Source organism: Perca flavescens, chromosome 22 (assembly GCF_004354835.1).
Source record: "Perca flavescens isolate YP-PL-M2 chromosome 22, PFLA_1.0, whole genome shotgun sequence".
Lineage (NCBI taxonomy): Eukaryota > Metazoa > Chordata > Actinopteri > Perciformes > Percidae > Perca > Perca flavescens.
In genome coordinates this window covers 28,674,727-28,695,029 of record NC_041352.1, presented here as the reverse complement: position 1 = coordinate 28,695,029, position 20,303 = coordinate 28,674,727, and the positions used below count along the sequence as shown (strand labels likewise).

Sequence of the window (20,303 nt, the reverse complement as noted above, 5' to 3'; positions counted from 1 at the left end):
ACTTTAGAGTAATTTACATCTAATGTACTTCATCAAACTCCTCCTAGAGATTTACCCTGATGACATGTTGTCTGTGTAATCTCAGGACCCGTTGCCATTAAAGGTTGTGCACATTTTAAAAACAATTGTGAAATGGCGTTGCCATGGCGAGACATCAAATTTCCATGTCTCACCACAAAAACAGAAAGTGGTTTGTAACTCCAGTTAACATTGTTCAATCTGCCCCAAACTTCCCTTTCTCCCCCAGAAGTTCTTTAACAGAGCAGATGCCATTCCTTAAATCCTTAAATTCCTTAAAGTGCTCTCTGCATCAAACAATATGGATCATTTCTTTCTGTCTGCATGACTTTAAACAATAAACACGTTCAGACAGCAGCTTGGGTCTCCTCACAGATCTGCTGATGAAGCTGCTCATATACATCATGTTCTCCTCTTCCTGTCACTGACCTGATGTTTATCAGCTGCTGGCTGCCAATCTCTCCTCCAGATCATTCCTGTTGATCTTCTTTAAGACCAGTTTGGTCACCTCCACAGCTCCAGTCACTGAGAAGGTCTGGATCATCAGATCAACGGTGTTCAACAGTGTTGCATTCTCCAGCCTGCCCCGTGGGATGGGTCTGTTTTTCACGTGTTCACCACTGTTCATCAGGAACCACTTGAATGTCTCAAAGTCCTCTGCTCCGAGATCCTCCAGAGTGTTCAACAACACCTCTGCTGTCCTTCCTACCTGGGAAAATCAGAGAATATTGTGTAACAGTTATTGCCTGTCTACATACATATATGTACTGTATTCATTCTGCAATTGAACAAGAAATAGGAGCTGTCTCTTACCTCTGCCCGGTCCCTGTCCTCTGCTGGGTCTCGGTCCTCTCCTGGTGCTGGGGTTTGGGGTTTTGGAGCTGGAAGATAAGCGGAGAAAAGACTGTTGTCAGTTTGTGTTCTCCTTTAAGAAGTAATTAGAAACCAAAAGAGAGACATTTATATATCATGGTATTGTGATGCTGCCCCCTAGTTCTGTATCAATCTGTGGAGAAACCATTTGTTCTCTGTTTATGTAGATGGAGAGCTAGTTTTAAAACAGCCAATGGGTGCTGCAGTGTGAGAGGGTGCTGCTTCTCACAGTGCAGACACTTTGCTGCTTGCTCCTGCCTCTGCTATTAATCTTGCTTTTCTTCTGAGAGAGACTATGAGTAACAGCTCTTGGATGATTATATATCACTGGACTATACATTTTTTTGTAGACATAGTAGGCTATTGCCATATTTCAACATTTTTCTGCATGAGCGTGGCCTACCAATAGCTCAAGCCTGTCCTAAAGTGACTGTAGCTAAAGCTAATTAGCAGCAAGATGCCTCCCTTCTCCATGGAGGACTACTACAAACTCCTTCAGAAGATTACAGTTCTGGAAACCAAAAATTTACCAGTTCGAAGTAAACATGGAAGTGAACGGATCATGTGGAAATGACACCACTTTACCACTGAACCAAAACAATGGACAAAAGCATGCTAACACACGGCTAACTAGCACCAGCAAGACTACAAACAAACAGGAGGGCGGTGGAAGGGGTAATAAATCAACAAGTGGTAGTCCTCCCTGGAACATCATTGGTGCAAAGCCTAAGAGTAAATCATTTTCCTGGGAAATGGGAGGACGACTAACGGGCAGGACACACGACCAGCTGGCCTGCATTATCCTCCAGGCAGAGCGCCTCTTCAACCCCTGTACTTAGTAGGACACAGACGTGGACAGCTGCAAAAGGGAGCCTGTTTTGACTCAACCACTGGAAGTAAAACGCCAGGTGCCCCTGCCCCCTCAAGGATGGCAGCAAACTCCTTTTCCCCAGACTTAGAAGGGTGCTTGTGTACAAAATACAGCAAGCTTTATCTGATATGTGCTGGGTCCAGGCTGCACGCCTAGTGGCACTCATGACTCTTTCCAGGACAAGCCTGGGCCCTGTGTTAAATTCTTCCTCAATCTATGTTGTGATAGGTAATAGAAAAAGAATGGTGAATCCACTAAGTAAGAAAAAGTAGCACTTAACTGCAAACCTAACAAATTTAGCATCCATTCCTCGTCAGCCACAGCCTGTCCCAAAAAATTAGACAGATAATAATTTTAACACACTAACAGCAGCCTTACTAAACATCCGGTCTTTGGCAGGAAAATCATTTTTAATCAATGATTTCATTATTAAGCACAATCTTGATTTTATGTTTTTAACTGAAACCTGGTTGGACCATAATAACAGTGGTGCTGTTCTCATTGAGTCAGCCCCCCCTAACTTCAGTTTTATGAGTGAGAATAAAGTGAATAAGAAAGGAGGTGGAGTCGCCATGTTGCTTAATTACTCATTCCAATGTACTCAAATATCTTTTTGAAATTTTGCTTCTTTTGAATATGTGGCTCTTCAACTAAGGTCCTCCCCTCAAGAAATATTTCTAAATATCTACAGACCACCTAGATACTGTGCAGCTTTCTTTACTGAGCTGCTGTCTATGATCTGTATTAACTTTGACTGTGTAATTACTGCTGGTGATTTCAACAGTCATGTTAACAACCCCCAGGATAGAGGGACCAAAGAACTGTGTTGTATTTTTGTGATGGACTGTGTTTTCTTGAACGGCACTATCTCTGTGCACAAAAGTGTCCAAACTAAGGTAATCAGAAAACAGTATCTCACTGAAAACACCAGTGAAATATTCATTCAACTTTTCTCCTCCACACCCACCCTCTCAGGGGTCTCAGTCACTGAGCTTGTAGATAATTTCAACTTTAAAATTACAAATGTTATTGATGCTATTGCTCCCACTAAAGTCAAAGCTGTCCCTGGTAAGAAAAGATCTCCATGGAGACATGTTATACTGGTAAGAACAGAAAAAAAGAGTGTCGAAAAGCCGAAGGTAGGTGGCGAAAAACTAATCTCCGGGTTCATTACAACACCTTTAAAGAGAGACTTTGCATTTATAATTTGGAACTAAGGAATGCAAGGCGGTCCTTTTTCTCTGACATTATTGCCAGAAACAATAATAATTCACGTGCTTTGTTTGCTACTGTTGATAGATTAACAAACCCTCCAGTACCAATAGCATCTGAACTGTTGTCTACCAAGGCTTGCAATGACTTTGCCTCCTTCTTCACAGACAAAATTCAGAAAATTAGACAAACAGTCAGTGCTTCCATATCAAGTACAGGATATGTGTTGTCACAGTGTGCACGCAAAACAAATTCCAACATGACACAATTTCATACGATCAACCTTAAAAACCTGGAGGACATTATACAACATCTGAAATCCTCCTCCTGTTGCCTTGATATTCTACCAACGGGTGTTTTCAAAAATGTTTTGAATTGTTTGGCTTCTGATCTTCTAAATATTGTAAATACATCTCTTCTCTCAGGTATCTTCCCACAGGCCCTGAAAACTGCAGTCATCAAGCCACTCCTAAAAAAGAACAATCTAGACACGACACTAATGAGCAACTACAGGCCGATATCAAACCTTCTGTTTTTAAGTAAAATCATTGAAAAAGTGGTTTTTCAACAACTCAACCTTTTCTTTTCACTAAACAATGGTTTTGATGCCTTCCAGTCAGGTTTTCAACCACACCACAGCACTGAGACGGCTCTTGTTAAAGTCTTTAATGACATCCACTTAAACACAGATAGTGGCAAAATCTCAGTCTTAGTATTACTTGATCTCAGTGCTGCATTTGATACGGTAGACCATGACATACGTATTGCTTGACCGATTGGAAAACTGGGTTGGTCTTTCTGGCTCAGTACTAAAGTGGTTTGAATCCTATTTAAAGAATAGGGACTACTTTGTGTCTATAGGTAATTATACATCTGAGCATACAAATATGACGTGCAGAGTTCCCCAAGGCTCAGTTCTGGGACCTCTTCTGTTTAACATCTACATGCTTCCACTGGCTCAGATTATGGAAAACAACAACATAAGTTAACACAGTTATGCGTACGACACACAAATTTACATAACCTTATCGCCAGGGGACTATAGTCCAATACAAAAACTGAGTAAGTGCATTGAACAAATTGATGACTGGATGTGCCAGAACTTTCTTAAATTAAGAAAAAACTGAGGTGGTTGTTTTTGGAGCAAAAGAGGAACGATTGAAAGTCAGCGCTCAGCTTCAAAAGACAATGTTAAAAACAAAAGACAAAGCCAGAAATCTTGGTGTAGTCATGGACTCAGACCTGAATTTTAAAAGCCACATTAAGACAATTACAAAGTCAGCCTATTACCACCTTAAGAATATATCAAGGGTTACAGGACTTATTTCTCAGCAGGATTTGGAAAAACTTGTCCATGCTTTTATCTTCAGTAGACTTGACTACTGTAACGGTGTCTTTACAGGTCTCCCTAAAAAATCAATAAGACAGCTTCAGCTGATTCAGAACGCTGCTGCTCGAGTCCTCACTAAAACCAAGAAAGTGGATCATATCAGTCCAGTTCTGAAGTCTCTACACTGGCTTCCAGTGCCTCAAAGATTTGATTACAAAATAATTTTGCTGGTTTATAAATCACTAAACGGTTTAGGGACAAAATACATTTCTGATCTGCTAGTAAACTACAAACCACCCAGACCTCTCAGGTGGTCCGGGACAGGTCTACTACACTATGACCTACCCAGACCTCTCAGGTGGTCTGGGACAGGTCTGCTACACTATGACCCCCAAGACCTCTCAGGTGGTCTGGGACAGGTCTGCTACACTATGACCCCCAAGACCTCTCAGGTGGTCTGGGACAGGTCTACTACACTATGACCCACCCAGACCTCTCAGGTGGTCTGGGACAGGTCTACTACACTATGACCCACCCAGACCTCTCAGGTGGTCTGGGACAGGTCTACTACACTATGACCCACCCAGAACTCTCAGGTGGTCTGGGACAGGTCTACTACACTATGACCCCCCAGACCTCTCAGGTGGTCTGGGACAGGTCTGCTTTCTGTGCCCAGAGTCAGAACTAAACAGGGGGAAGCAGCGTTCAGTTTTTATTCTCCACATATCTGGAACAAACTTCCAGAAAACTGCAGGTCTGCAGCAACTCTCAGTTCTTTTAAATCAAAGCTAAAGACCTTTCTTTTTGATGTTGCCTTTCTTTAAATAACTGTTCATTTCTATTAAGTTACATTGTTGAAACTGTATGAAAATCTAAGACCTTTCTTTTTGATGTTGCCTTTCTTTAAACTGCTCTTTAATGTTTAATTTCGTATACTGCACTGTAACTTCTATTCTCGTATTTTATCTGTTTTTAATTTTTTATCATTTTAACTGCTCTTTAATGTTTTATTTAAAGCACTTTGAATTGCCCTGTTGCTGAAATGTGCTATATAAATGAAGCTGCCTTGCCTTGCCTAGGCTAAAAAAGTGCTTTTAGCTGCCGATACCGATTGTCTTCATAACTATGTAACTCTATTTATTCTCTTCTGTTGTATCAGGTGGATCAAAACTTTACCAATCAGTTCCACTTCATGCTGCCAGACGCTGTGTTCTTCGACTTGGACTCTTAAAGTCACTTCTGGTGTGTTTATAGGCAGGCGGATCTCAAAGGTTGGGTGGTAGTTTGGTCCAAACTCCAGCTCAAAATCTGCTTTCTGAGAAACCAAAGAGTCAGTATCTCCACAGAATCTAAAGTTAACTAAAAGATGAATTGTTACAGCACTAACAAAGACTTTTATTTTGAAATACTCACGTCCGGCTGTATTTTAACGGCCTGAGGACATTGGACGGTGTAACTTTGATCTTTGATGAGTTTACATGTTGCAGGAACCTGGATGTTTCTAGATTGTTGATGCTGTTCGCTCACCTAAAGACACATCAGAACATTTCAACTTTTAAAATCAAGTACACACCACTCATCAAATGTGTTAAACCTCCAGTGAGGACAGCTAGGAGTGGCAGACTGAGCACCAGTTTGAACACACAGACTAGAGTGTGTTTGCCACCCTGGACTCCACAAGGACATTCATTTATATGCCTCCTAACAGGGCTGTAGTACTCAAGTCCGGTCTTGGACTCGAGTTTGAGATGGTTTTTCTATGGTCTCAGACTTGTCTCGGTCTCACTGGTCTTGCCAAATATGGCTTTTGGTCTCGACCGAGTCCAGGTGTCTTTATTATGTTTATAATAATATTGGAGGGAAAGTGAAACACCTGCCACCTGGTAACCAATCACACACAAGATTACCTTCACACGCCATGCAATGCATCTGTGTGCCCTGCTAACGTTACTGCCATTCATTTTCATTGATTCACACACACTGTAACAAACAAAGATGTCCGCCAATTCAACCATAATCAAATATGGTTATAGAAATCACCAGGATTTGTCCTGGACTCGGTCTTGACTCGGACTCAAACCTCTTTGGACTCTGTCTTGACTTGGCCTCGACTAGACCCGGTCTTGGACTTGTCTTGGACTTGACAAAGGTGGTCTTGACTGCAGCCCTACCTCCTACGTTCTGGACTACAGCAACACCAACAGCACTACAAACATGCTCACTGGTGTTTTAAGACAGGCTTTAAACATTGTAAAATGAAGCTTTACCTCGTTCAGAGGAATGTTTCTTGGCAGGAGAAGCACGTTGAGGTTTTGCCTCTGTAATGCTTGGTTTGGTTCTCCGAGGAACAGCAGAACTTGACCGCTGACAGATTTCGTCCACAACCTTGTAACGACATCCCAGATCAGGCCGAGGACAGAGAGGTGAGCGACATTTACAACCACGTGAGTGTCAGTTATCTCCAGCGGCTCCAGGATGCTCATCCCATCATCAGTGATGTGACCGACAGACAACAGGCCATCAGGTAGAGGAGCTGTGGAGACACACAGCTGGTTAGCTTTGGTTTGATGGAGAATTATTGTATTGCAGCAGTGGTACTAGTTTAAATACTACTAACTAGCAGCTCTACTAAACTCATCTCTTACCATCTATGATTTCACAGTGTGGAAAGTGGAGCTGACAGACAGCAGCCTCCTCTGAACACTTGATGTTATACAGCGGCCCTGCAGCCATCCTGCCAGCTGATTGGAGGAGGCTCTCGTCCCATTGGACAGTGTTGTACAGCAGCTCCGCCTCCTGAGTCGTAACAAACACCAGTCCAGTCAAAGCACACTGGAACACACCTGGACCAGGACACCTGAACCTGTTGGACACAGAAGGGCCAATCACAAACAAGCTCTCGCTCTGTTTGGGAAAAACAATTTCAGATTTAATCTGCCCAGCAACACAAACACAAAATCCATCCATCTTTTGTCCTAGTAACAAGTCTTAAAAACTAGAAATGTGATCGCTGCATTGCTTAAAAAATTGGGGACCAAACTGAGTTTCTGGACAAGAGAGTAGAGCAGCAGCTGCAGTGAAGTGGAAGCACTGAAAGGAGTTGAAGTGAAAGTTGAAGAGTGTGTGGAGGAGTTTCTGAAGCTGTTTTATAATCTGAAATGCAGTTCTGATGGAGTATACAGACGCCGTAGGAAGAAAATGAGATAAACTGAAAAGGCTGAACATTAGATTATGTGTAAAGGTCCTTGCACACTGTGTCTGAAATTTTCGTATGCGTTTTTTCGTATGTTTTTCCAAAAATGCGTCACACATAAAACTTGCACACTGTAAATAAGTAAGTAAGCAAAGTTTATTTCTATAGCACGTTTAAAAACAGCTTGCCCTGACCAAAGTGCTGTACATAGCACATTAGCCAAAGATAAAATAAAAATACACTTACAAATCAGTGATTTAAGGAAAAACGACATCAAAAGACAAACACTTAATTACAAACATGGCAGGATAAGACAATTACAATACCGGGAAGACCAATGTAAAAAGCTGAGTTTTGAGCCTGGCTTTGAATATCACAATTGAAGGGGCACTTCTGACGTCACTGAGTCCGATGCGTAACATTTTGCAAAAACAATACAAAATGTGAAGCTGCTGTCGCTCTGCCTCTCTCTCAAATTTTGGACTCAGTGTGCAATAACTTTAAGTGTTGAAAGGAGGTCAAAAGTAATCAGCTTTTTATGATTTGGTTACCTGTATGAAGTCTTTCCAGACTCAGTCAGCAGCTCAGGTGTGAAACTCACGGTGTCCTGAAATAGAAAAAGAAGTGATTAGCAACAGGTCAGGATCCTCACTGCTTCACTTTCTACTCTACATGCACTCTTTACTCTTTATGCATCACTTCACCGTATGTCAGAATTACTACATAATTGTTATTATTCAGTCAAATGATCCTGCACAAGTGAAGCCTGCAGGACTCCAGCAGCAATATTATAGCCTGGAGGGAAATGACCTGAGGAACCCCAGTCTCATCACTGACAAATGAATGAAAATGTAAAAGTGAAGAACTGACATTTGTATTGGAAGCCTCTCCACCCACAAGCTGCTGCTGCTTCAACTTCTCTGGATCATCAGGACTCAGCTGATCCTCTCTTCTGTCCTCAGACACATCGAGGTTTGTCTTCGATGTGGACGGATCTGGTGGAGGATCAGAGCCATCGCACGGAGAGAAGACACAGCAGATGTCAAACTTCAACTTCAACTTTACTTGCTGCGATTAGGTGTGCAGCAAGTATAAACACATATGAGACACATAAATATACAAGTTCTACACACAGTCCAACTGGAACACAACCGTAACAGTACGAGGACAGATAAATACCAGTACAAGGTGCATGGATAGCAGCGTCAAAGTCACCCACATAGAGTAGGAAAATATGCATATCAGCCTACAAAGTTGACGCAATATAATCAACAATGAACAACATCAGCATCCATTACATCACCAACCCCTTTTATCAACGTTTCTGACATCCTCAACACATAGTCAACAGACTAGAATATATAACCAACCAAGGAATAAAGAAAGAAAGAAAAGAAAGAGGATGAAATGAGGTAGCCAAGAGATTAAAGAAGACTCCTCCCCTGACCTCTATTCAAGAAGGAAATGGCTGCAGGTATAAAGGAGTACTTGTACCTGTTACTCCTTACAGATGGACATCTTAGACGGGAGCCAGACGGCAAGGACTGAATAAAAGGTGGGAACTGTCGGAGCAAATAGCATTAGCTTTCCTGACTATCTGTCCATGGAACAGGTCTGATAATGTGCACTGTTGGACACCCAGTATCTTGTTGCTCATCTTCACAACTCTGTTTAGTGCAGTTTTGGACTTGATAAGAGTTCTGAACCAACAGAGAAGGGAGAAGGTCAGGACAGACTCAAGATAAGATCTGTAGAAGAGAATCATGAGGGACTTGTCGACATGAAACTTGGACAATTTCCTCAGGCAATACAGGCGCTGCTGGCCTTTATACATAACGCCTCAGAGTGGAAAGTAAATTTGAGCTTGTTATCCACTATGGTCACAAGATATTCATAGGTTTCAGCAGAGTCTACAGTCTCTCCTTTGATAATGGTATTTTGGTTGTTAGTGGATTTGTGTCTAAAATCAATGCACATGTCCTCAGCATTTAGGTGTAGGAATGCATTGTCACACCAATCTACAAATTCACCAACTACAGGACCGTGGCTGTTTTTACTGTCATGTAGGAGGCTGACTATCACAGAGTCATCAACAAACTTTAAAATCAACCTGTTTTCATGCCAACATAGGCAGTCATCGGTATAAAGAATATAGAGGAGAGGGGAAAGGACACAGCCCTGGGGTGACCCAGTGGATGATATCAATTCACCAGACATGCATGCATTAACCCTCACTCTCTGACTTCTGGATGTTAAAACGTCAAGAATCTGGGGCGGCCTCTAGCTCACCAGGTAAGAGCGTTCGCCCCATGTTTGCTGAGTCCTGCAGTGGCGTAGGGTTTGAATCCAACCTGCTGCCCTTTGCTGCATGTCATCCCCCATCTCTCTCCCCTTTCATATCTGTACACTTTCAAATAAAGGGAAAAGCCCCAAAAAATAATCTTTAAAAAGTAAAGAATCTGAAATTATTGATAAATTTATCAATTAGAATGTGGGGCTGGATTGTGTTAAAAGCTGACGAAAAGTCAAAGATTAGCAGCTTGGCTTGGTTTTTGTTTTCCTTCAAGATGTTCTAAAACAAGGTTTATTAAGGTCAAAGTGGCATCTTCTACTTCCCGGCCAGCTCTATGTGCAAACTGAAGAGGGTCAATACATGTGCAGTCTTGGTAAGTTTATCTCTTTTTATCAATTTTTTGAAGGACTTCATTACAAGAGAAGTCAGGGCCACAGGTCTGAAATCATTAAGAACTTTAGGATAGTTGTTTTTGGCCACAGGGATGACTATCAACTGCTTCCAACTCTGTGGCACCCTCTGTAGGTTAAGTGAAAGCTGGAAGATATGGTGAAAGATGGGGGCTAATTGTTCTGCACAGGAGGAAAGCAGCCGACTACATATACAATCAGGACCAGGGCTTTTCCTAGCTTTTGAGTGTTTAAAAGATTTGGCCACAGAGAGAATATCAAAGGGAATAGGTCCCGAACTGGATAGTTTGTTTTTAGGGGTCCAAGCCCGAGTCTGCAAGAACAGGCGGTAGCAATAGCTACGCCCTATTGTTTTTCTAAGGATTTTTCCATCCATCTTCGTCCGCTTATCCGGTGTCGGGTCCCGGGGGGAGCAGCTCCAGCAGGGGACCCCAAACTTCCCTTTCCCGAGCAACATTAACCAGCTCCGACTGGGGGATCCCGAGGCGTTCTCAGGCCAGGTTGGAGATATAATCCCTCCACCTAGTCCTGGGTCTTCCCGAGGCCTCCTCCCAGCTGGACGTGCCTGGAACACCTCCCTAGGGAGGCGCCCAGGGGCATCCTTACCAGATGCCCGAACCACCTCAACTGGCTCCTTTCGACGCAAAGAGCAGCGGCTCTACTCCGAGCTCCTCACGGATGACTGAGCTTCTCACCCTATCTCTAAGGGAGACGCCAGCCACCCTCCTGAGGAAACCCATTTCGGCCCGCTTGTACCCTGGATCTCGTTCTTTCGGTCATGACCCAGCCTTCATGACCATAGGTGAGGGTAGGAACGAAAACTGACCGGTAGATCGAGAGCTTTGCCTTCTGGCTCAGCTCTCTTTTCGTCCTGGCGGTGCGATAGATTGAATGCAATACCGCACCCGCTGCGCCCGATTCTCCGACCAATCTCCCGCTCCATTGTCCCCTCACTCGCGAACAAAACCCCAAGGTACTTGAACTCCTTCACTTGGGGTAAGGACTCATTCCCTACCTGGAGAAGGCATTCCATCGGTTTCCTGCTGAGAACCATGGCCTCCGATTTAGAGGTGCTGATCCTCATCCCAACCGCTTCACACTCGGTTGCGAACCGATCCAGTGAGTGCTGAAGGTCGCAGGCCGATGATGCCATCAGGACCACATCATCTGCAAAGAGCAGCGATGAGATCCCCAGCCCACCAAACTGCAACCCCTCCCCACCCCGACTACGCCTCGATATCCTGTCCATAAATATTACAAACAGGATTGGTGACAAAGCGCAGCCCTGGCGGAGGCCAACCCTCACCTGAAACGAGTCCGACTTACTACCGAGAACCCGGACACAGCTCTCACTTTGGTCATACAGAGATTGGATGGCCCTGGTAGAGACCCCCTCACCCCATACTCCCGCAGCACCTCCCACAGTATCTCCCGGGGGACCCGGTCATACGCCTTCTCCAAATCCACAAAACACATGTAGACCGGTTGGGCATACTCCCAGGCTCCCTCCAGGATCCTTGCGAGTGAAGAGCTGGTCCGTTGTTCCACGACCAGGACGGAATCCGCATTGTTCCTCCTCAACCCGAGGTTCGACTATCGGCCGAACCCTCCTTTCCAGCACCTTGGAGTAGACTTTACCAGGGAGGCTGAGAAGTGTGATACCCCTATAATTGGCACACACCCTCTGGTCCCCCTTAAAAGGGGAACCACCACCCCAGTCTGCCACTCCTTTGGCACCGTCCCAGACTTCCACGCAATGTTGAAGAGGTGTGTCAACCAGGACAGCCCCTCCACACCCAGAGCCTTGAGCATTTCTGGATGAATCTCATCAATCCCGGGGCTTTGCCACTGTGTAGTTGTTTGACTACATCAGTGACTTCCGCCTGGGAAATCGGCGACAATCCCCGTTATCCTCCAGCTCTGCCTCTAACATAGAGGGCGTATTAGTCGGATTCAGGAGTTCCTCAAAGTGCTCCTTCCACCGCCCTATTACCTCCTCAGTGGAGGTCAACAGTGTCCCATCCTTACTGTACACAGCTTGGATGGTTCCCCGCCCCCTCCTGAGGTGGCGAACAGTTTTCCAGAAGCACTTTGGTGCCGACCGAAAGTCCTTCTCCATGTCTTCTCCAAACTTCTCCCACACCCGCTGCTTTGCCTCTTTCACGGCAGAGGCTGCAGCCCTTCGGTACCCCTGCAACTGCCTCCGGAGTCCTCCGAGATAACATATCCCGGAAGGACTCCTTCTTCAGTCGGACGGCTTCCCTGACCACTGGTGTCCACCACGGTGTTCGTGGGTTACCGCCCCTTGAGGCACCTAAGATCCTAAGACCACAGCTCCTCGCCGCAGCTTCAGCAATGGAAACTTTGAACATTGTCCACTCGGGTTCAATGCCCCCAGCCTCCACAGGGATGCACGAAAAGCTCCGCCCGGAGGTGTGAGTTGAAAGTCTGTCGGACAGGGGCCTCCTCCAGACGTTCCCAATTTACCCGCACTACCCGTTTGGGCTTACCAGGTCTGTCCAGAGTCTTCCCCCACCCCTGACCCAACTCACCACCAGATGGTGATCGGTTGACAGCTCTGCCCCTCTCTTCACCCGAGTGTCCAAAACATACGGCCTCAGATCAGATGAAGCGATTATGAAATCGATCATTGACCTTCGGCCTAGGGTGCTCTGGTACCAGGTACACTTATGAGCATCCCTATGATCCAACATGGTGTTCGTTATAGACAATCCATGACTAGCACAGAAGTCCAACAACAAACAACCACTCTGGTTTAGATCAGGGAGGCCGTTCCTCCCAATCACGCCTCTCAGGTGTCTCCATCATTGCCCACGTGTGCGTTGAAGTCCCCCAGCAGAACAATGGAGTCCCCACTGGAGCCCCATGCAGGACTCCAGTCAAGGTCTCAAGAAGGCCGAATACTCCGAACTCCTGTTTGGTGCATATGCACAAACAACAGTCAGAGTTTTCCCCCACAACCCGCAGGCGTGGGGAGGCGACCCTCTCGTCCACGGGGTAAACTCCAACACAGCGGCGCCAGCCGGGGCTTGTGAGTATCCCCACACCCGCCCGGCGCCTCACACCCTGGGCAACTCCGGAGAAGAAAAGAGTCCAACCCCTATCCAGGAGTATGGTTCCAAAACCGAGACTGTGCGTGAGGTAAGCCCCACCAGATCTAACCGGTGGCGCTCCACCTCCCGCACCAGTTCCGGCTCCTTCCCCCACAGAGAGGTGACGTTCCACGTCCCCAGAGCCAGCGTCTGCCGCCCGGGTCTGGTCCGTCGAGGCCCCTGACCTTCACTGCCACCCATGTGGCATTGCACCCGACCCCAACGGTTCCTCCCACAGGTGGTGGGCCCATGGGCTGGAGAGATGGGAGCCACGTAGCTTGTTCGGGCTGTGCCCGGCGGGCTCCGTGGCAAACCCGCCACCAGGCGCTCGCCCTCCGAGCCCGCCGTCTGGGCCTGGCTCCAGGCGGGGCCCCGGGTTTCCTCCGGGCAGGGTCACTCCATCTCTACCTTGCTTCTTCATTGGGGTTTTTGAACCATTCTTTGTCTGGCCCCTCACCTGAGACCACTTTGCCTTGGGAGACCCTACCAGGAGCACAAAGCTCCAGACAACACAGCCCTCAGGTTCACAGAGACACACAAACCTCTCCACCACGATAAGGTGATGGTTCACGGAGAAGGAGGATTTTTATTCTTTTCCATTATTCTTCTCCGCCTGAAACTCCAACTGCAGCCTAAACCGTACATGGTGGGGAGTTGCCATTTTCAGGACTGGTCCAAAACCCCGCAAGGACCTCAGGCGCAAAAATTGACCCATTTCCACCACTAGGTGGCACTATAGCAGACAAAAACGCGTTTGGCCCCATAACTCCCACACCGTACACCCGACATTAAAAACCATACATCGACGCGTTCCCTGGATCCAACTGAATCACGTGATATAGGCCACACCCATTTCCGGATAGACTTTTATGTGTGAAAAATTGCAATTTATCAAAAACCTACTTTTTCTACTTTTTTGAACTCGTCCTAGGCCGTGCGACCGATCTGCACGAAACCTGGTAGATAGCATCTCTAGATAGACCTGACAAAAAGTTATTGAAGGAATTTTGCTAAGTTAAAGTATGCCAATTTGACGAAAAAACAAATTTTCCTAGCTAGCTACCACACACGTATCATATCATATCTCGGTTAAATTTAATGTTATCAGCAAATAACTGGAGATCCTTATTCAACATCTGACAACGATACTCTGTACCAAATTTGGCGAAGATCGGCCTTTAGGGGGCGCTATAAGCAACGTTTATTTGTTTCGCCCACTAACTCAATGCATTTCAATGGGAAATTTGCAATTGCAATATCTCTGCCACAGTAAAAGCAATCAACACAAAATTGTGGTGCTCATTCAGCATGCCGCTCTGAGGCTCCGTACCAAATTTGGCGACGATCGGCCATTAGGGGGCGCTATAATCAATATATAAGTGTTTTGCCCTGTTAATCAATGTTAATGGAATATTTGCAATGGGAATGTATCAAAGACCTTGCAGCTCACACGTCTCAATATTTACTGATGTTTACCTCCTACCGTTATGTTTTGCTTTTCGCTTTTGCCTGGTCCCATGGTTTTCTACAATAAAGAAACTTCTTAACCCACCTGACAAAGTTTCTACAACCTTCACAGTGGATAAATGTAACTCTTTTCTCCCACTTTTTCAATCCAAAATCAACACCATTCATATACCCTGATACCGTGCAATTAAACATTGCAGTTGGAGCTAAGTGGAGAGTCTGTCATAGTGTGATTGGTTATGTCGGTGGCATTGATTCTTAATTTCCCACGAAGTTGATCGCGGTCACGTGTCAGTTAAACTTCTCATCTCCAATCCTATCTGTATTTGTGAGAAGTGGATCTGTCCTGAGTTGATAGCCTGCTTTACGGCTTTATTATCGACTTCATAGGCGCGTGTGCTCGTGTCGGCCGCTGTCCATTTCTTAAGGTTCTGAAATGCAAACAACTTTTGACTACTTTATATTTTTTTAAACGTAGTGCGCCTGTGAGCACCCTCGGAGGAAAACATCAATTGGCGCCTATGACACCATTTACAACAACCTGACCACCTCCCCTGCTCTTTCAAAGCTTGAAGTTCATAAAGTTTGTGTTTCAGCGCTGAGCTATCATTTTCTTGGTTGCGGTTGAGCCGGTTAGCCACATTTTTTCTGTCTCCCAAGCAGGTGTAATTTAGAGTCATTATTAAGTAACAAAACAATCGGGTCAGTAGGAATTCAACATCCTATCACATCAGATATAATTGATGTTGTTTTATTCCAAAACTCATGCACCTGTTCACAGTCTTTCTGATCATTCTTGTGATCAGTGAATGAGTCAAGGCACGGGAAGGTTAGATCATGGGGAGAAACTGACGGCAGGTTACTCCATTGCAGAAGAAACTCTCTGCTATATTGAATCCGAGCCGGGTGCGAGAGCTGGAGACCATAAGAAAGGCAGAACGCCAACCACAGTATAAAGCACACTGTAAGCTCCATGGTTTTGCAAAATATAGAAGACAGTCAGAAGTTAGATCTTATCCAATTCCACCTTGTTGATCAGTCCAGATCCACTGTATTCAAGTCGAGATTAGTAGAACACATAGACAAACACTGATACAGACGTAGGTGCTGCCGGTCACTGCACGAGCATGCGCCCCTCACTTTTGGACATCCTGGTGACCTATAATTCATAAATCTCTAACAGCAATGTCCCGTAGTATGTCTTTCTAAAAGGTAAAAGGTATGGTAAAGGTACTTTTATTGTCACATACACATAAATGCAATTGACCCATCCATCAGGGAGCAGTGGGCAGCCATTTACAGCGCCAAGGGAATCAAGTCAGAATGTAGAAATAAAATCACGTTTAGTCCAAAGAGTGAAGTTAAGACTGAATTTATACAATAACATTTACATAGAAATGACAAACTGGGATTAAACAGTGCCATAAAGCACACAGCAGCCAATCTTCCAGTTCTTCTCATGCTTTAATAACGGTTTGTTTCTTTGAGATATTGACTCACGTCCTTCATGTCGGTCAGGTGCAGCCCTGTGTACTCTGTCATCCAACCTGAAGGGATAAACACAATAAAGAAGTTATCTTATGAGCAAAGTTAAAATAATTCCTCTATATCACTATATCACTGTCTATATCACATTGTCAGAAATGGCTCTACAGTTCATTAAAGGTGCTCTAAGCGATGTCAAGCGTTTTTGTGGCTACAACATTTTTTGTCACATACAGCAAACATCTCCTCACTATCTGCTAGCTGCCTGTCCCCTGATCACACTGTAAAAAACATCTTCTCACTATCTGCTAGCTGCCTGTCCCCTGAACACACTGTAAAAAACATCTCCTCACTATCTACTAGCTGCCTGTCCCCTGAACACACTGTAAAAACATCTCCTCACTATCTGCTAGCTGCCTGTCCCCTGATCACACTGTAAAAACATCTCCTCACTATCTGCTAGCTGCCTGTCCCCTGATCACACTGTAAAAAACATCTCCTCACTATCTGCTAGCTGCCTGTCCCCTGATCACACTGTAAAAACATCTCCTCACTATCTGCTAGCTGTCTGTCCCCTGATCACACTGTAAAAACATCTCCTCACTATCTGCTAGCTGCCTGTCCCCTGAACACACTGTAAAAACATCTCCTCACTATCTACTAGCTGCCTGTCCCCTGAACACACTGTAAAAACATCTCCTCACTATCTGCTAGCTGTCTGTCCCCTGAACACACTGTAAAAACATCTCCTCACTATCTGCTAGCTGCCTGTCCCCTGAACACACTGTAAAAACATCTCCTCACTATCTGCTAGCTGCCTGTCCCCTGAACACACTGTAAAAAAACATCTCACTATCTGCTAGCTGCCTGTCCCTTGAACACACTGTAAAAAATATCTCCTCACTATCTGCTAGCTGCCTGTCCCCTGAACACACTGTAAAAAACATCTCCTCACTATCTGCTAGCTGCATGTCCCCTGAACACACTGTAAAAATATCTCCTCACTATCTGTTAGCTGCCTGTCCCCTGAACACACTGTAAAAATATCTCCTCACTATCTGCTAGCTGCCTGTCCCCTGAACACACTGTAAAAAACATCTCCTCACTATCTGCTAGCTGCCTGTCCCCTGAACACACTGTAAAAAAACATCTCACTATCTGCTAGCTGTCTGTCCCTTGAACTCACTGTAACAAACATCTCCTCACTATCTGCTAGCTGCCTGTCCCCTGAACACACTGTAAAAAACATCTCCTCACTATCTGCTAGCTGCATGTCCCCTGAACACACTGTAAAAACATCTCCTCACTATCTGCCAGCTGTCTGTCCCCTGAACACACTGTAAAAATATCTCCTCACTATCTGTTAGCTGCCTGTCCCCTGAACACACTGTAAAAATATCTCCTCACTATCTGCTAGCTGCCTGTCCCCTGAACACACTGTAAAAATATCTCCTCACTATCTGCTAGCAGCATGTCCCCTGAACACACTGTAAAAAACATCTGCTCACTATCTGCTAGCTGCCTGTCCCTTGAACACACTGTAAAAAACATCTCCTCACTATCTGCTAGCTGCCTGTCCCCTGAACACACTGTAAAAATATCTCCTCACTATCTGTTAGCTGCCTGTCCCCTGAACACACTGTAAAAATATCTCCTCACTATCTGCTAGCTGCCTGTCCCCTGAACACACTGTAAAAATATCTCCTCACTATCTGCTAGCAGCATGTCCCCTGAACACACTGTAAAAAACATCTGCTCACTATCTGCTAGCTGCCTGTCCCTTGAACACACTGTAAAAAACATCTCTGTAGACAGCCCAGGCTCCACAAACGGCAACAAAAACAAATTGCACCAACCTGCACCACCAAAAATAACAAACAGTCTAACAGCGTTCCAGACAATAACCGACAAGAAGGATTTAGGGGTGGGGGTTAGTGCACGGAAGGGAGAGGGAGTGGCGAGGTAGCCTCCGTTTTGTTTGAAAATACTTTGAACGTCAACAAGAAGTGACATCACCCAACATCGCTTAGAGCACCTTTAACGTGGAATCTGACTTAAATCAACAATTATAAAAACTTGTTGTGAGTGTATCAGTGTCAGAGTTATCAGAGAGAAGAGTCACTGTTCACATGTATGAGTATGATTGGATGTTAATAGTCAGCTGATAGATGATGTCACTGATGAACTGAAATGTAACTTTAGCCTGAACAAACTCAATGCTCCAATATCAATTCTTACTTAGCAAAGCATCACCAAAATATTGGATCTTTGACTGGATGTTGACTGTATTGTCCAGAATACCTGAGAACAACCAAATGGGTTCATCAACATGGACTGACTCCAACCCTCTACTGACCTCAGAGTCTCCAGTCTACAGTCTGGACTCTCCTTCAGATCAGACAGCTGCTTCACGTCTGACTCCTTCAGCTTGTTGTATCTCAAGTCCAGCACTCTCAGATGGGAGGGGTTGGACTTCAGAGCTGAGACCAGAGAAGCACAGCTGATCTCTGACAAACCGCAGCTCCTCAATCTGAATAAAAAATAAAGTTAAAAAATAATTTATAGTCCAATCAATGTGTTAATGTTTTAAATGTGTAGCTCAACATTAGTATGTCCTAATCAATATATTTTCCTTAAAATGAATAGAGATTGTGTCATTGTGTTATTGTGAATCATCATCATGTCAGCATTATACAAACATCATCCAAATGTCACCACAACATTCATACACCTATTCATGTTGACACAGGTTAATAACATGCTACTGATCAGGCAGGTCTATGATTAGAGGATCAACACTATATTGATCATTTAAACAGCCGTGTGTGTTCTGAAGGATCAATATCAATGATCAGAATATGCAAAAGGTCAGTTTACAGCTTAGCGCAGGTTGAATGACTACAGGTGGAAATTAGCAATTGTTGCTATAACCTGGCCCAAGACATATTCTCTTGTTTAACAAGTTTAATGTTTATTTGTGCATTGTCCCTGTTTCAAATAAATCAATTTCCAATGGGAGTGCAAATACCTAGCAGGGATATTCAACTACACTGCTCATGCAGGGGGACACATTTTTAGAAAACTGCCTGGGACCTGTTCATTTCCCTAAGTTTCTGTCAATACAATAAATCATATTCCTGACATCTCAATAATGAATGAAGTTTATAAAGAATGAAGAACACAAACATGACAATGACATCATTTGTGTGCGTACTATTGTAAGTAACTAAGAATCAGACTACAAACTGATGACTTTTGTTTTTAGCTTGTTTATAAAGATTCACTATATTGCAGCACAGTTAGCTGTGTTTGTGTAACAGCGCAGCGTGAGAGAGAGACTGCATGCAGACGGAGCAGACTGAAATATCGCTTTCTACATGTTCATGCCTGTTGAACAGGTAAGTATTGACGATGTTATGATATTAGTCGGGGTCATTCAGGAAGTGGACAGGGGCAGACTGACATGAGGGGGGAGTAGTTGTGTGTTGATTTAACGTCACTCACAGATGTGTTATTGCCATTTTGGAGGTTTCTTCGAGCTAGAGAGCACAGGTCGTTAGCTACTAGAACCCCACAGAAGGACCGAAATACTTTTTTGTTTCCCCTACTACAAACTTTTGAATATACAACTTTTAAAGTCTGAATTGCTTCAACAAAGGAGGAGCGGGGCTGGCCCGGCAAGGACACCGACGGAACGGAGCCAGCATTACCCAGGCTGATTAGTCACACACTTATGTTGAACGCAACACGTGGGGAATAGGAGGAAGAGGTTACCGACTTGTTTTTTTTTTGTTACCGGCTAGGCTAACCTTTAGTAGCAGTAGTCTTGGGTACATGTGCTGCATGTTGAACACACTATATCTCTTGGCTCGGCTGTGTAAAGCGTGGACATCAGCATTCAGAATCCCATCTTTCTTTCAAAATAAAACGCTTGTCTCCAAATGAATTATACTCAAAGCTGCATGGCAATTTCACTGTTTTACCTGGGTGTTGTCTAGTCTGATCCAGTGGGGGCTGGGTTTGCGTAGTCCAAGTGGA

At 44.6% G+C, this 20,303-nt stretch overlaps 1 protein-coding gene across 2 annotated transcripts in view; it reads right to left on the bottom strand.

Annotated features, from left to right (window-relative positions):
• LOC114548891 (NLR family CARD domain-containing protein 3) overlaps nt 1-20,303 on the bottom strand; it is a 42,691-nt gene that overhangs the window by 818 nt on the left and 21,570 nt on the right. For both annotated transcript variants that reach the window (XM_028568902.1, XM_028568903.1), the window contains exons 10-19: nt 18,622-18,795; nt 16,281-16,327; nt 8,368-8,492; nt 8,049-8,104; nt 6,950-7,167; nt 6,572-6,837; nt 5,718-5,831; nt 5,481-5,619; nt 832-899; nt 448-727 (exon numbers count right to left, since the gene is read on the bottom strand). In XM_028568902.1, coding sequence (XP_028424703.1) covers nt 458-727; nt 832-899; nt 5,481-5,619; nt 5,718-5,831; nt 6,572-6,837; nt 6,950-7,167; nt 8,049-8,104; nt 8,368-8,492; nt 16,281-16,327; nt 18,622-18,795 — 1,477 coding nt within the window. In that variant the 3' untranslated portion in view covers nt 448-457. The remainder of the gene's footprint in view (nt 1-447; nt 728-831; nt 900-5,480; nt 5,620-5,717; nt 5,832-6,571; nt 6,838-6,949; nt 7,168-8,048; nt 8,105-8,367; nt 8,493-16,280; nt 16,328-18,621; nt 18,796-20,303) is intronic.